The sequence below is a fragment of the Diorhabda sublineata genome, chromosome 5 (genome assembly GCF_026230105.1).
Source record: "Diorhabda sublineata isolate icDioSubl1.1 chromosome 5, icDioSubl1.1, whole genome shotgun sequence".
Taxonomy (NCBI): domain Eukaryota; kingdom Metazoa; phylum Arthropoda; class Insecta; order Coleoptera; family Chrysomelidae; genus Diorhabda; species Diorhabda sublineata.
Window position 1 is genome coordinate 28,636,144 of NC_079478.1, and position 18,638 is coordinate 28,654,781.

The 18,638-nt window shown below is 32.2% G+C and overlaps 1 protein-coding gene across 1 annotated transcript in view; it reads right to left on the bottom strand.

Moving 5' to 3' along the window:
* Window positions 1-377: 377 nt before the first annotated feature.
* Window positions 378-18,638, bottom strand: part of LOC130443877 (protein Wnt-1-like) — a 158,990-nt gene continuing 140,729 nt past the window's right edge. The window contains exons 2-6 of the mRNA XM_056778754.1: window positions 18,061-18,196; window positions 12,940-13,060; window positions 11,252-11,520; window positions 8,163-8,425; window positions 378-8,103 (exon numbers count right to left, since the gene is read on the bottom strand). Of these exons, the coding sequence (XP_056634732.1) occupies window positions 7,902-8,103; window positions 8,163-8,425; window positions 11,252-11,520; window positions 12,940-13,060; window positions 18,061-18,196 (991 nt within the window). The 3' untranslated portion in view covers window positions 378-7,901. The remainder of the gene's footprint in view (window positions 8,104-8,162; window positions 8,426-11,251; window positions 11,521-12,939; window positions 13,061-18,060; window positions 18,197-18,638) is intronic.

An 18,638-nucleotide genomic window follows, 5' to 3' on the forward strand; every position in this document is an offset into this window, starting at 1 on the left:
AATTTGGCATCTAGGTGTATTCCGAAATATTTAATGGATGTTGATTGTGGAGCTTCTAAGTTGTTAATGCATCTTGAAGGACATTTTTCTTTTCTGTAAAAGTTATGTACGTATATATACGATTTGCTTTCATTAATGTTTATTCTCCAACTTATGAACCATTCTTCTTTTACGAATATATAACGTATCTAGGTGCTTGAAATAAAATAATATTTACTCTTTCTACTTTGAGTTACTAAACTTTATTTTCCGCAATAATTAATAACTAAAGTCTTCAAAGAGAATTGTCTCATTTCTATGTGTTCGCCTCATTTATTTTTTTCTTGTGAATATACACAGGAGAGTTTAGGACTTCTATATAATAAAACACATTTTGACACAAAGAAATATATTTTAATACTGTGTATTTTGTATATTTTTATAATAAATTAAGTATGTAATATTAATATTTACAAAAATCATTTCCTATATTAATTTAACCACTACACCATCAAAAAATGATTATAAAAAATGTTAGATCAAGAATAATTGTAACATGATTATTAATACCAGAACATTGGTTTGTCAATTATCAAATACACGTTCATACTGGTACGAGTATTCCCCAAAATAAAATTTAGCTAGGCCGCAACATTACTTTTTGTAAATTTACATGGGATAAAGGATACAGTAAGGTCCTTGCATACTATTTTCTATACCTTAACTACGTTTAGTATATCGTTCTTAATCACACACTATTTTTTAATTTTTTTTAACGGTATATTAGTTCATGAAAAAAATAAATAAATTTAAATACCTAAATTACGCGCTAAAACGCATTTGTTGTCACATGACTGAGTGTGACGTTATGTGTCGTAGAAAGTAAGTAAACAGACTTAAGTGAGGTTAGAAGTAAATACAGTTTGAACAGAGTTGTTTGGATTCTTTTAAAAAAACACTCGCACGGCTGTGAGTATTCAACTTTGTAGAATGACGTATCGTATGTACAAACACTAGTATAAAAACACCAAATAAAGTTTTCGTGCAAGTCACTCGAGAGGAAAAACGATGATTTCAAGCTATGAGAAGAGATTATGCGAGGGTCAAACTGGCAGCCCAGTATATGTTCGTGAAGAACATTTCAGTGTGAGTTTTATCTATTGGTATTTAAAAAATGTTAACTTATTGGTATTTTTACTGTAGCTTGAAACGGATTTGGTAAATTATATGATGTAGAAACTAATAAAATGCAAAAAAAGTGTAACAAAAACTGCTTTATGACTACATTTTAATACAGTTCAAGCAAACACATATGATAATGACGTTACTATAAGAAAGTCTAATTAGTAGTATTTGCGTATCTGCTTTCACTCAATGTAATTCAGCCGAAGTGAATAATTGATTATTAGCAAAGAACGTAGCAACCATGAATGCATCTAACCATGTAGATTGTCCGATCTTGCTTCGACAAATCCTATTTAGGCCATCATTTCAATTAGAATAGTTTTTAAAACCCTCTCAAAAACACAAATCGCACTAATCAACCAATTATCTCCACTCACAACTACAGAATGGTGTTTGAAAGGCGACACGCGGTGACCACGTTTCAGTATTTACTTACTTTCTACGTCACAACCGTAGTAACCAATAGAAACATGTTTTCTGTCACGTGTTATTTTTCAAATTATCCATTATTTATATTTGCGTTTTATAATATTTTAAGTTATAATATAATGCAGTTCAACCTAAATTCATAAATAATAAGTGATATATAAATTTTTAAAGATGTTAAACACCCAAATTACCAACCACAGCAAGGACCCTGTTAGGATGATAATTTCTAGAAAATATTATTAATGAAACATTTCAATTAGAGGTACATTGGATAAAAATACTATCAAAAGTATCTTTATTAATAGTACAGGAAGCAAAGGCAAAATATAGCCAGAAGTGTAAAAATAAAGGACACAATGAAAATTAATACACACATTCTTGCTAAGATGCATTTTCTTATTTTCTAACTCAAAATTATTTCGCCTTCCGCTACCTATTTTCTGATAAACAATTTTTTCTGCAAATCCTTATTATTAAGGAAATGCCAATTTTAGTGTTTTTCACGCTAAAATCATATCATATTTTACTGGAGATATTAGATTGTTTCTTCCATTTTGAATATTTTATTCTTGTAAAATTTACTCACGACTCTAGCACTTTAATAAATATTTTGATTGGATCTCTTTTTTTGTTCAATTAATAAATAGACAGAGAATGTTAATTAAACTTGAGAAAATGTTCTTTAAGTACCTTTTAGAACGTTTTCTTTGACAAATGTTTGTTGGATGAATTAATAGCTCTGTGTATCTACATACATTTTCCGCTTCTTTCATACATTGGGATTTTTACAGGTAAATAGAGTTCATGTATACAACCAAAAATTATAATTTTTGCTCAAGCCAATTAATGCGTGGAGCAAAATTGATAAACCTATTGGGAAACCCTATAACTGTCGCTAATAGCAGCAATTGTCAATTCGGTTATGACATTTGTGGAATAAACAAATGCAGAATACGAATCGACAAGCCATGAATCTGTTTACTCTTTGAAAATGCGGAGTAATGGTTTCCATTTTTTTTTGTAATTTCGTCGCAGATTTCCTGACCAGCCGACACCAACAAGGACAACACGAAACCTTTCCAAGGCTCACCGGCCCCAGAGCAGCCATTCTGCTGGGAATATCGCTACTGGTGTCTAAGGTGTCCAAGAGGAACCGGGAATACCCACGAAACGACGTACCATAGAATTAACCATTAGGCGGCGGTAATTATTTGTACTGGCAAAACTAACGTGATTAGTACGTCTATTAAAGATGCCAATAGGACGTTGAAAAATGAGGTCGCTGGGCTGTAACATATTACGCCTCCAAGACGTGATTTTTTTCGTCGTATGTCGTAAAAAATAACTAAATATCGACTAGAAAAAGACGACAACTACCTGGAAAACAAAGTGCACAAGTAAAACCAGTTTTCCTTGTAGGAGACACTAGTTACCATTGGAAAATTTTCAACATTGTTTACTATCTTAATGCATATCTAATGCATGTGGATGTGGAAGGCTTGTGACATGTGAAATTAGACGATTGATATCTGTATATAAAGGTTATCTATTGTAGTTGTAAGATGCGCAGTTTTCAATTCAATTCAAAAGTTAAAAATTAATAATCTTTTCGACGATTATTTTTATATGGTCTGTATAAACTTGTGTTCTTAAAATCGACTACTTTCTTTTTATCTACCTGTATAAATCCACTTTGAATTTGTGGTTAATTGATCTTTGATTGTATTAAAATTTACACAAAATAACATTATAAATAAATTTTCTGATTCTGAGCTGCACAAACAGTTTTAATTTATCCATCTTAGTTTGTGTTTAAAATCATAACTTTTTTCACATGGATATTAAGAATGAACATCATTGAAGTAAAGCTATTGGAGAACAAAATTGTAATAACTGAAACCGTTGATGGTATTCATACTATACACTCACTGTTTACTACCAATACACCGATTTCAGTATTTGAAAGTGATAACTTTAACGAAACGCGCAGTGGACTGTATAGTTTGGAGTACATATTGTTGTGGTAATTAACAGTGCGTTTAGTAAAGATGTGATAATATTGGGGTACTGGTATGTGAAAATCATTCTTTAATGAAACAACTAAACATTGTGATAACTTAAAATAAAAATCTTCTCGAAAATTGTATGTATTGTTGATACCAAAGGTATTCCAGTTTGATCCTTATTTTAACTAGAGTTTGGCTAATTTAAATTCAATTTAACACCATGTCTTATTAGTAGTACACTTAGCCAGTGTCCTATACTTTCGATTTCCGATGGCAGGATTCCTAAATTTTTCAACTAGGTAGTTACCATTATACGAACCATTCTGTTTTGTGTTTCAACCGACTCTCGGGGTGGTCTCTTCAGTACTTGGTTGATAGCTAGTACTGTTACCAGAATCGAACAAGTATCAGTGCAATCTTGAGCTGATTTTTGTATTCATAACATTTGCATAAATGCAATGGGATACGCTTCTGCAGTTGAAGAGACACTGAGATATCTTGCATAAGACGAGTTAATATAAGAGCAAGTACAGGTAAAGGCTGATAGCCTTGAATTGCATAGGTATTCCACGTCTGGCAGGTCTACAGACTCTTGTTTTTATCAAAGACAAACACAAAGGCATTTGAAAATCTTTTCAATATCAATTACCAACAAAAGAGGAATTGATATTACTTGAAGATGATCAAAAGAAACAACTTCTTGCCAAATATGTTACAGATGTCGATTGCAGGAAGGATGCTGTGTTAGGTAAAATTTCGGTATGGTACATGTACATCAATCAACATCAAACCTGAAATGTGCTGTAAGTTTGTATGACAAAATTACTTTATCCACTTTTCACAATTTATTCAACGTTGCCAGCAACGACTGTTGCAAGTCAAAGGTATTTTTCGACGTTAAAAAGATCAGAAACACAAAAAAGTGAGACGTTTAAATAGTCTGGTTTTGCTCAATATCCATATTCTTTGTAGAAGAGTTTTTGGTAACAATTGCTACCTCAATTTGATTGGTGTATACTTTAAGCCATGCTACACATTTTTGGTTGCTGGAACGAACCTATTATTTAATCTTCAAAATGATTCGAAGCTGTTTTTTAGCTGGGGATGTTATGCAACACAGAATACACAGTGGAAGGAATTTTTCTACGTTAAAAAGATCGGAATCCTACATCAGAAACACAAAAATGAGATGTTTAAATGGTTTGGTTTTGCTCAATATCCATATTCTTTATAGAAGAGTCTTTCGTTACAATTGTTATCCGAATTTGATAAGTGATAGCCATGTTACACTATTTTTGGTTGTTGTTGGAACGAACCTATTATTTAATTCTCAAAATGTTTTTAACTGTGGGTGTTATGCAACACAGAATATACTTCATAAAGAATATAAATATGAATTTTCTGATTTAGCTACAGTATTTAATATAAAAGGTACAGCACGAAAATAGACATATAACAACTATTTAATGTCAAGTATAAATACATACATACGTACTTAATTTTATAAGCGTCAATTTACAAACTTAAATCTATATCCACATAATTTTTATACATTTTAAAGAGACTTACATGGTTTTGAGAAAAAGTATTTTTATGTACACTAAAATTGTTAATAGTAATCGTCAAAAATGATTTGACCAATAATTCGATTTTTAAAAAAATTACACATATTTTACCAACAATAGCACAATATCAAATTTGTTTTCAATGTTTGCACTACATTGTAATTGATAATTTTTTCACTATCTTGTATAGAACTAAGATTTATATTTTTTTGATAATAATTGAGACATAAAACAGCTTTATCGTGGCCTTGTTCATTGGTTCAACTGATTTTTGTTATCTGCATAATAATAATAGAGTCAGTAGCACAAACCACCTATTTTATAGACGTTCCATATAGATGGACCAAGGTTGAATCATTTTTGTAATTCAAGTTCAGGGCCCTAGATGGATCTGTTAGCTTAATTATATATCAAGTTGGCTAACTTGAGACACAATTGGATAATTTAATATTGGTAGACATTGTGCAGTTTTTCTTGATGACTCATTATTGTTGTGTTTTGCTTGTGCTTTTCTGTTCTTTTGATTATGTATAGTGGTAGCTGAGGTTAATTTTTCAAAATGACTTCCAATAAAAGTTTATTTAGTATTTAGTATCTATTAATGTGATGTATTTGTTCCTAAATCCTCATAAGGACTTGAAATGTTTTAATAAATGGCTGCCGACTATAAACAATACTAAATCAACTACAAGATATGTATTATGAAGTTAAATTGCTAAATTTTAATAGAATTGGATATAATTACATAAGATGTAACAATTTTGTATGCAATATTTTATTTCAAAATAAATAGTTTCTTTTAAGTTTTATTTTTAACATTGTCCTAATTCATTTAAATATAGGTGATCTGTTTGTTGTTAGTCGCCAGTATCCTCAGCTCGCTATTGGGCTATTGCTTCATGTAGTACATGTAAAATCAAATTTTTATAGGTGCTAATATGTATATTAAGAGTATCAAAATGCGGAGTTTACATTGCCATTTTGAGTACCTAAGCAAGATACATATATCATACATAGGCAAGAAAAATACACATACACACTACAAATATCCACATTATAATTGGCAATATACTTTGGCACATATCTGTACAGAAACATTTAACCGCTATTAACATTATTTTCATACATTAAATAAAAAGAATATTTTGAAAAATGAAGGTAAACAAAACATTCAGAAAAGTGAGGATTTTTAAGAAACGAATGGGTGATAGAATTCTAAAATTTTAAGGAAATGTCCTGCAGTAATAACATAATTTTAATGGTGCAAGAATATTATGGAGTAGGATAGAGCGGGGTCACTCGATTCGAATTTTCTTCATATCAATTAAAGTGTTTTCAAAGAAATAATAAAAAAAAAAAATTTTAAATCAGTCGTTTATTTATTGGAACATATGTTGAAATAAAAAAACTTCAACAAATTCCTGGTTTACCATAATAAATTTACTTTATAAGGAACGCAGTTAAATGATTCATAAGACACCACAGGCGAGGTCTTTTGAACAACCCTACGAGATCACTAGAACCATTGGATTATTATACAAACTTTTATCACATTGAAACATATGAAATATTGAAACAAAAACATAACAAAATATTTGAGATTCCTCATAGTAACAAAAACATAACTAAACTTCGTATCGAAAAAAATATACTTAAATTGTTTAGTTACTGTCACAGTTCATGCAAACATAAAATGCACTGAAATCAGAAGTGCGCTTATCATGAAGACAATCTTGGCAACTAGTGTTCTATTTGTATTAAAATAGTGTTCAAACTTCTTCCAAGGAAATATAAGCATCACGGGAACTGAGATTCGGCCGCAATTACTGTTACATTAGTGTTACGTCCTCCTGACGTAACGGAACTAACAGTATGCTTATTTTACCAGGTTTCAAGACTGTTGGAACACCAGTTTCGTGGATGTTTCATATTCTGGAAGCTTGATACTTGCTCATAACTGTATCCAGCTTGTCATAAAACAAACCAAGTCCACGCACATCTGACGGACTTAAACCATAAAATATAATGTAGACTTTTCATATATTTTCTTGTTCAATTGAAAAAACTTGGCGTGTGTTTGTGTACTCCTTGAACACATGAGATTCAGGATCAACTTATAAACATACCTTGATAGCGTAGTTTTATCTACTTTGTTATCTTTAGAAGTTTTGCGGATGCTTGAACAGTTAAGGATTTCATCTACAGCTTGTTTTATCGATTCTTCAGATTAGCACGTTCCATTGGAAATACTTTATTTATGAAACTAGGAACTAGTCAAAATGCACTTCCTTGATGACCGTATATTATTCCGATATAACGTGCTTTGACCCAAAACGAAGGCGACTAATGCAATATTAGCGTAGGCCTCACAACCCCCTGTTTTGTCTTATATCACCGCTCGTAGGTATCATACACCGTGTGCGAGATACTATAGGTGGAGCACCAGACTTCGCGGCTCAACAGACCCCGCTCTTCTTTACACATACGTATAAAATTTGAAATTATCAATATCTGGATTCTCGAGTTTTATAATCGTAATATTTATAAATATGCCATCAGAAACTACTATATATACATATTTTGGGAAAAAACTTTCTTATATATTACTTTTGAAGATAATATGTAAGTTCATTCTTTTATTTCAGTGAGATGAATGTTCAAACAATTGATATACTTTTCGGTTAGATATTTTAAACATTTTTCAGTCAGAATACTTTATACAGCTATTAACTATAATCTAGTTGCAAACATGTTCTTCTTTTTTCGATCTACATACATCACACACTACATTACAGCACCAGATAAATCTACAATTGCATTTTTCTTCGACTTCTCTTACTCGAGTTTGATAGCCTCTGCCACAACAAAGGAGTCTACACCCGTCCATTCCGTGACTTGTTTTGTTGCATATTCTTCCGTGAGTACCCAAAATATTTAATCTAAAAAATAATTTGCTAACTTTATTTTTGATCTGTTTATTAAACTTTAAATGTCTTACGTTTCATTTTTCTCACAATAATCTGGCGAGTCGTCTAAAAAGACCAAATCGGTCCTGATGGGTTTCTTCAAATCCGGACTTACTGCTTTCAATTTTTTCCGTCGCCTTTCGACAAACTTCACATGAGAAGCACCTTCATATCTTTGGAAAAGACCTTCTGCTACTGCTTTAAATGGAGGAAGTCGTCTCCAGCAAATCTGCATGCTGCAGGAGCCTGAAACTCCATGACATTTGCAAGTACGCTGCATTCGTGATCGAACGCTCTACAAAAGTAAAATGATAATTATAATAATATAATCAAATGGACAAAAATTTTGTTCCCTAATGTTTTTCTTAATTTAAAAAAAATTTATATCCAATTCCCTAAAACTATTTGACTTATTCTCGGCATACTTGGTGGGAAGTGGAGATTCTATACAAATGTTTTTGGCTAAGTACGATTGAGGCAAGTAGTTGTGGTGTAGTATTTGGCAAGTGATAATCAGCCATTGATCGTTGGATAGTTCCAAAAACGTTTAATTAATTTAATTTAGTAGTAACGTCGATAGTAGTAATGTAATGTGAACATCTCACAATATGAATCCCTAAACAAAAACATAAAAAAGGATTCTCTTTATTCAAGGATATCTCGCCTCCATAATGTGAACAAAAGAAATATTTTGTATATATTCGCTGTTTATCCGTCGATATCTACCAACAAAATAAGTTATATAACTTTGAACAAAACCCAACTATTTACCAATGCTATTAAGAGGTTCCAGAAGTACCTGGCCTGACCTAGAGATAGCGATAGTTGCTTGAAAAATACCACACAAATGATTAATCAAAACAATGAATTGAAAAGGGAGAACCGGCTCCAAAAAGGACAAAGATCGTTGCACCTGCAGACAAGATCATGGCGTCGGTTTTTTTTGGTTGAGCGTGGGATAATTTTAATTGACTAGTAATTTTAGAAAGTCAAAAATTAACAACAAAGTTTTCACTCAAACCCGGGAAGAAGCTTATTTTATGAAATATAAATTTAAAAATATATCAAAAATACACGTTTATACACAAAACTAGAAAGTGAATTCCTCACACTTACTGGCCTACACAAGGTTCATGGGCCCTACCGTTACAATACTGGCCTCAGATTTTGAATTTGAGTATGATTTTTGACGAAATAGGCAGGTTATATCTACGTATTCGTCAGAAAGTTTTCTAATATTGACCAATTAATAAATTTAAATGACATTTTTTGCCAAATTATCTTTTAATGGTATAATTGGTCAATCGGAATTCCCCACATGAGGTGCTAAGATTGCGAAGCTCTCAGATTCATAATACAATTTTTTTTTAATCAGCAGGAAATAATCGGACTGTTAACTGTTAATACTGTTAATAATTTGATTAGGATGTTTATCGTCAATATTCAAGTAGAATTTTTTGAGTTGGCATTGTTGCGAGCCGTAATTTTTATAGGCTTTTGATCGTGTACGTGTAAACCACTATTAGTTCTATTAGTCAATCGACTAACCGGGGTCGATATATTGGAGTGATTAGTAATTTTTTTTGGTATTCAAACTAATCGCTTTGACAGGAGTTTTTGTCCAATTTTGAATCGTATTTCTTCCAAAGTCTCTTTTTATGACATCAATTTTCTAAATAATCTGACATGACAAACGTTACCGCCGTTGTTTTCTATTGAAAATTTGCTTTAGTACACATTCTTGAGCAACTTTAGCAAGTCTTACTGAATACAGCCCTTCAGGAGTATTATCATTCCATAAATTTATCATTTTCGTTATTTCTACGGAACTTAATGCTGTTAAAGTTTTACAGGAATGTCGTATAGAATAGCGGGCATCTTGCGCTTGTTGGAATACACTAATAACTTCCATTTCTTTATAATATTTTTCTTGTAACAGCTTACTTGTTAGGTTCCACATGGTTTTGACCGTAGTTTCTTTAAACTCTGAATCATCTCATGTACACAGCCCAATCCTTTAAAATTAACGATAATTCTTTCGCCGCCCGATTTCCATCTAATTGATACTTTCTATCATTGGCCATAAATGCTTTCCACACATTTTTTACTGTGAACGGTATATTTTTGATATTTTTATGTTTGATTCTATAATATTCTATAACCAAAATCGTGTCATTTTGAAACATTAAATATTTTAAACTTGAAAATCGAAATGAATCGATATGTATACATGGCAAATTGATAAAGTTGAAACAGCCCATGAGATTTGTTATCAGTATAATATTTTACTGATTGGTTGTCTTCAATCAGATTACTTCAAATTAATTGAAATCATTGGATTTTTACTGCAGCAAAAAATATCCACATTAATGTGTTGTTTGTTGCCCACCTCCCCTTCCAATATAAATTTTAATTAACAATATTTCATTATCGATTATGAAGTGTATCCAAAAGTGTTTATTGAGGATAGTAAATAGTTATTTGGACTCTTAATAGAAATGAAAATAAAGGAAAATCCACATTCTTTGAAGAATTTTTAAGGTTATGATTACCAAATTATTTTTGACCACGTAAGTAGTTCAGATTTGGAATATTGTATGTTTCTCAACTACCCAAGTAAAGTTGAATAGTAAATTTTTTAACCCAGCATACTTTTTTATTTTGCTAAATTCATACCATCTCCACTTGATATACGAGGGCTAAACAATAAGTAGTTTTCTGTTTACAGATGGAGGGTACTCCTTACCTCTACACTCCATATTAACGATATTATTTAATGTTGTTTGACATCGATGTTGAAAAATCGACGATAATAGAACATTCTTGGATTATATTAATGTTTTCACTCGACATTAAAGCTGCATCTTTTGATGTTTTGCAAAATACCTCTCGTAATACGTAAGTAGAATCGAATATTATTTATGCTATTGTGAACAATTGAAAATATATATCTAACGAATAACAGATATTTTATGATTCTATACATATTTGAATTTGTGATCTCTTTACTGCATATTTTTGATGAAACAATGTATTTGTCTCATTTTCCTCATAACTCGGAATTACAATTATAGAATTCCGGCAATCAAAAACAAATTTGAATACTTTTACTTATACTGACCCGTCTGCCTGCCTCATTATTATGGAGATTCATAAGTCCGATAGCGGTATTTGGATCTTCTCGGACATCCAGAAATTGTTTACTAAAGTTTTCGCCGTATCTTATATCGTCTGAACATCCGCCCCATTTGAACTTTTGTGTTTTTCTCTTCTTTATTTTAGTATCACAAGAACAGTATTCAGCTAATTCACCTTTCGAACAAGCTCGGGTGACTGCGTATGCGACGCTAGCTGCTGATATTGCTGATAAATATGCTGCCTCTCTACTTCCTGAAAAGATCAATTTATTTTTAAAGATTATGAAAAATATGAGTTTAGTTCGCGGATCAAATTCCGAATCGTTTTAGGGAGCAATCGCATGCGCACTTTCAAATTTCAATTATCGTTTGCGGGTCGATGACTCCCTCTCCCGAAGGACAATTTTGAAAGTGCGTAAACTGATTCGGAATTTGACCAGCGAACAAAACTATTGTTTTAATAGTGATATTATTATTGAGTGAACTGGGATATGAATATAGGATATATGGTTTCAAATTTAATCAAAATGTATAGTAGAAAGTGCAAAGGATCCTTTTGGTTATGTGGGAAGTTTATATTTCCAAATGAGAGAAGACATCGTAGATTATCTAAAAACTGCAAATCTTTATTATTTTAATTTCTCTATTGTGAACCACGAAAAGCAGGTATAGTTCTTCTAATATCAATTGCAGATTATAAAGACTATATAAATAAGCTTGCCGAAAATAAATTTTGTTTGATCTACCATAGGCCTAGATCCCTCATTTTATAAATTTTTATTTATGTTAAAGATATGTATATCTAATGCAAGAAAATATTCGTTAAAAGGCAATCGAATCATTGGACGGCATTATATGAGTACGCCCTTATTTAGACAGATGCAACTTGGAAAAAATCATTATTATACTGAATATTGAATTATCAAACGTGTAAAATGAACCTGCCTGTAAGGGTATATCTCAAGAACGTTAAAACACAGGTATATGAAACATTATTCAAAGTTGACCTAATTTTATATGTGGAGTTAAATAATATGATCAAATATAGAAACATGGTTTCGAGAAGATGGTTCCATCATTTTGAATTTAAGTCTAATAGAACTCCGAACGAGAAAAACTCACAGATGAGTAAATAACGACACAGATATACTCAAGTATGTTCTTATTATGAGCATGTCGGTAAGTCAAAAACTTCAGGTTATAGGTCAGCAGTATTACCTCGGATTTAAAAATAGAATCTCTACGAGAATGCAAGTGAAAATATCAATCTAATGTATCACAAGTAACATGCCATGGGTGAGTTTTTATAAATTTCACATAAAATACGTAATCAGCGATACCGAAAACCAAGTGAGAGATTTTACATCGATAACTTGAATTTTTTAGCTTTGGTCAGGTTTTTGAGATCTGGCCCCACTGTGCATCACCGTTTCTGGTGAAATCCGTGTGTAATAACTGTGTTAACAATTATTATTTCTTAACACTGCCAAGTTTTAGACACTCAAAATACTAAAATTTCTTTCAATCGAACAATAAATGCACGAAAGGGGAAAAGTACTTTATGATATTAATTAAATTTTTCAAATCATGAGATACAGTCAAACAACCAGCTGATAGAAAAGGTTAATATACACCCATGAGAGTTAACTAAATTAATTCTAATAATACTTACTGATTGTGACAACATTTCCAAAGGTGTTGTTCTTTTCAAGAAATGTAGTACAGTTCCATCGACTGAACAAAAATATATTTTGACATTCTTCTACAGCTAAGCGAGCTCCATTTCCTAATATCTAGAAAATAATTTATATGAATATTACGTACATATTTGAATAGTGATTAATAAAATGAATCGTATGGGTTTCGGAATTGATTCTCGATGTCCAAATTATTTGATTTTTATGTGATAATTCATTCAATTAGCATATTTTAAAAATTGGAATTCCGAACCAATTGATAGCTTTTGAATGCCTCACCGAAATCATAAAATTTCTATAAAGATCAATGAAGTTGACATTTGTTGGGTTCAACGTACCTAATATATAACTTTATGCGTAGTTTCTATATATGGTATAATCCACTTAATCAAATTTTGTGTAAATAATATTAGGATGGATAGAAGAAGGTTACAGATTTGAGCAAATGGTTGCAAAAAATTTATTAACTTTCTTAATTTCATACGAATTATTTCCATGTGAAGACATCTTTTAGATTCTTTAAAATACTAGACAAGATTATGAAGCTCTGATAACTTAATCAAGAAGTAATTATAATGAAAAAACACAGCAAATTATTGTATTAGAAATAAAGTAAAAATCTAACAGAAGATTTGCGTTAATTCCCTTGAAAGTACTGCTTTTTATTGTAAAATTTGCAAACGTTGAATCCACTGAAAGTATTTCTGGCAAGGCTTCGTCTGCTCTGTGTTGTTGTGGCTATCTCCCTTATAAAGCCCTTTTTATTTTCGAGAAAAGAATAACCATAAATTGGATGGTGCTAAATCTGCTACATATGATGTGGAAAAAAATCTTCGCTGTTAATACGAAGCAAAAATTACTTAGAGTAATGCTAGAGTAATTAACTCCTTTGTGATTATTTATAAAGGGTCAAAAGTGCATTTTGTGGGATACGTGATTTTCTAGATCACGAAATGTTTTTTTTTCAGTACAAGATATATCGGGTGTTCCTCTGACCAGCATCGCATACCAAAATTCCCATCTATTCAACTCAATTAAAAAATGGATAATATAAAAAAATGGATGGCCTGTTTTCTCTGGCGAGTACTTTTTATTGAAGTCTGTCGCCGGTGTTTTGAGACACTAACATTTTTACTCCCTGACCATTCATCCTACGAAAATTGTATGCCGAAATGAAACTCACTTGCATAACAAATAAATTAATCCTCTTAACAGACGGCTGTCACATAAAAAAAGCGCTTTCTGTGATCTTAGATTTCACATGTTGATAATTTCGTGCTTACATTTTTAATTTCCTTTTGCCGTTTTCGTTTCCGATTATAAACCGTACATTTCATTATTACTTTTAAAAATTTTGATTCAGATTATATGTATAAAATGCATTTATAAACTTACAGTAATTTACATTTCAAGACCGTGAATTATTCTATTAAAGTACAAGTCTAGAGGCGACGAAAGAGCCGAACCCATAATTTCCAGATGAATACTTCAATGATATTTCACGGCCGTATATTGTACTATGTAAGAAAAAGTAGAAGGAATTTTTTGACGAGAGTTTTTGACCTAACAAAGCAATAAGACATTTATTTTCCATAATCATTTTTATTTTTCCACATATCGGCATCTTTTTTCTCTAAATAGGTGTAGTGAAAATCTTTCTTTTGCTAGTCAAAGTTAGGTTAGGAAACAGTAAAAAATTGTTGGGGATCAGATTTAATGTATACGATTAGTGGTCAACCAGATTGAAGTGTAATCCCAATAAACGGTCGGCATCATTTGTCTTTGCCTTTGTCGGTGAAGATTCGCCCTTTGCAATTCACTTATTTCACTGGTTTTTCTATCAGAAAGTGTTAGTATACAATTTTGGCCCAAATTGATCAGACCCGACTCCCAACGCGCGGATAGATTACACATGCATAATTCTTCAATCAGTACATGGCAAATGCATTCTTTTGATATGCCGACTACCTCTTCTATCCTTTAACCTTAATCGGACGGTCGTTCAGGACCATTTGGTGAATTTTTTAGATGATATCTCTTGTCGCAGTTTTGGGCGGCTCGAAGTAATTCTGAGACGGTCAGGCATACCTTAACTATCTTTTCCAAAAGAAAAATCATACAGTTTGAGCGACTATGTTGGATTCATTTTGTTATACTGGAATTGGCTATTTCGTCCAATCCCTAACGTGTACATTGTATTTGTCGAGATATTTTTCGAAAGTGATACAAGTTCACACATTTTTACAGTCTAGCAAGCGGCCTAGCTGAACAACCGCGAGAGGGAGGGGTAGTGGTTATAGATGCGCTGGCGCGGTTTCTCTTTTCTTGGGAATTTGGTGTTAATTGAGCCCTTCACGAGAGGACAACGCGCGTTTTATATTAAAATGGTGTATGTCTGCCTGTGGCCTACGATTTTTTTAATTTGCAGGTTTACTCTATTTTTAACTAAAACTGCTCTATCTGGACTTATAGTTGTCCGATTATTCATAATACACTTGCCGATTCAAGATAACATTGACATAAATATTTCCCTGCCGTTGACTAGGCAATAACTGATTATTACATTGGTTGCGCAACACACTTAATAATAATCAGTAATGCTGCTTAAACTAGTGTTAATGTATTCGGTGGCTTAGCGTTGGCGGGAATACTGTTGTGAATGATATTACGTAGTTATTTTTTGATGTTCACTGGCTTTTTCTTTATTATTTTCCAAATTTGTGTTTCAAGAGGATTCCAAAGACACCCAAGGAGTGTTAAGTGACGCAATTTCAGCTCCCAAAGTACCTACTGAAATCAATTTTTATGACGCTTGTTGTGTATCCTCAGATGGCACTAGGTAGTTATACATACAGCCTAACAAAAATTAATATTAGTACTTTTGGAACTGGACATGTGTCACTCAACACCATTTGGTTGTTTTTGTTATCATACTGTTGGGAGTCAAAGCTTCTAGAGCCATCTTTGTCTGGTTATTGAAAACGTAGGCGGACATTCGATTCAGTATGTTCACATGTATGTGTGCAATCTAAATTTCATGTTTGTTTCGTATCTGTTTTTTTGTTTCCGGCTTTGAACCAATTAGTTAATTTGATTGTGAAACGCGTTCTTCACGAAAGTTTACTATGGACTGCTACCGCTTTTTTCGGAGATAAACGTCGAACTGATTAAGATAAAGACTCAAATTTCTTGAAGGTAAATACGTTGAGCTAATGCAGAACAATGAAAAAATCCATGTTGAGCTGTTTGAAACGACTTAGGCTGAGTTTGACAAGGCTTTCACACATAACATTGGGACCTGTCATGAATATGAGTTGAAATATCATCAAATGTCGAGTTGAATACTTGATGTAACCTGCTCCGACTTTTATCTCTAATGAAGGTTTAGGCGAAATAAAGAATCAAGTTGTCTAAGCTCCAGTTAAGTCCATATAATGGTGATATTTCTCATTTGATTGCATTTTGGTCACAGGTTTTTAGTAAGACCAAGATAAAGGCGTTGTTGACGAAAACATGTTTCAAAACTTGTTTCAAGTGACAGCCGTAGGATCCAGAACAAATGAACTCATAGATAGTTTTTCCCCATCAGGTAAAAATAATCTTAAGGCTTTAGCAGCCTTTAAGGATCGTTTTGGTTGCTCGGAGTTATTGATTGACTACTATATTCGAGCTCTCTTACAGCTAGTAGTAAAGAAACGAGGTATGAAGCTGTGTGCGTTGTATGAACATCTACAGGGTATCTAGAAGCTTTGAAAACCGAGAAAAAGACGGGAGAGGCAGAGCTGGGAAAAATCGGGTATTCGATGGGAATTATCTAATAATTCAGGAATTTTCAGTTATCTAATCGAAGCAATATATTGAACATTCCTCGTAACTGCACTCCTATTTATAAAATTAATATTCTCAAAAGAGATGCCAATAGTTTCTTCTGCAAACTCAAAAAACTCCAAGATATCGATTTAGGGTATGCCGCAAGAGCGACTTTGAAAAAATGCATTGGAGTTAAAATAAGGGCATTTTGATCTTCCGCAAGGATTGTAGAAACTGTTTGATGTATATAGTTTCCAAACTTTTGGAAAAATTCCCCTTTACATATAAATTAAATAAAGGAATAGATTTCTTTAATCCCAATAAGACTGACAACGATCCATAACAATCCGTTCAACTGATGTCTGAGAATTTGACATTTTGTTGACTGCAGACAGATGCGACGCTCTCTAAATGAGATGAAAAACTATTCAAGATGTGATAGAGTAGATAATTTTTGGATTGAAATTATCGAAAACAGTAGTCTAAAAAAGGTGGTGCAACTTCTTCTAATAATTTCTCACGAAAATGCGACAGCAGAGAGAAATTTTCCTGTTATAAAGATATTTTGGTTGAAAATTTAAAACAAGAAACACTTATAGGTCAGATTAATGTACGATTTTCCACAAAACATTGAAGGACTAAAGAATGTAGATATTTGAAAATCTATGATACTCACTATGAGGAATGCCTGCTTAAGATATAGCGCAGCTCAAAAAGACAAAAAAGCACAAGATTTGCTGAGAACTGCAAAAAAACTCGAAAAACAGAGAGAGAAACTGAAAATAAACAAAAAGACTTTAAGACTCTCAAAAACAGTTTGCAGCAATAGATCAAAAATTAGTTAAATTAAAAAAATAACTTGTTTTATTGTTGTTTTATTATAGTTGTATTTTCTAAAATATATATTCATTATGAATATTTAGTTAATTTATGAAATTTCAACTGGAAAAATCAAATGAAATGAAATCCAACCTGAGAAAACCTGAAGAAAGACGGAAATTTGATTTTCAATTTTTACTAGACACCTTAAGAAACACAGGTCGCGTTATATAAATGTTTCCTATATTCACTTTTTATAGTAAATACGTCTCTGTCATATCAATTTTTCTGGATTATTTTTCTCCTTGGAGACCATATTGGTGTTTTACTTCTTTTAGTTATTTAGATCTGCGCTTTCTTTGCCTTCTTCTACCTCCTAATTTCCATCAACATAGTTTATATTTAATTAATTAGATGTACGCTTTAGTTATTAAGTGACTGCAAATAATGTTTATTGTTGGACTTACCGGTAATATTTTGTCATATCTTGCACATAATTGTTTCTGTGGTTCTATAAAATAATCCAGCTTCATACAACGATCTGCATGCTCCGTTGGCGTTAGGTCCACGGAATTTGACATGATATTTGGTAATCCCAATTGCCTGTAACAAATAGAAAAATAGTTAAGTGACAAAATAATGGTATACTATTCAATGAGTGAGAGCATTACTCTTCCTCCATGCAACAATCCCATTGTAGTCCGTACTTCCATGATGACGATAGCATGGAGATGGCATTTTAGATAATCGAGTCCGGTTAAGAGACTAGTCACTTATTTAATCATGGCAGTTGATTGGTAAGACAGCTCATAGATGTAATTGCTACACCTTTGGGTACACCGATGTTCTGGATCCACTGGTGGTTTTGCAGATCCTAGTTTTTCGAACGAATCATCCTCGTTGTTAACCGAATGATAGGGCTATCTAGCGAACTGAACCTTACAGCCTTCACTCACCAATTCATACTTTTTAGTCTATAGTACTCCACATCGGTCATTTCATGGCAGCTCTTCTTTACGTACAATTTGGAAGGACTGGATGTCTA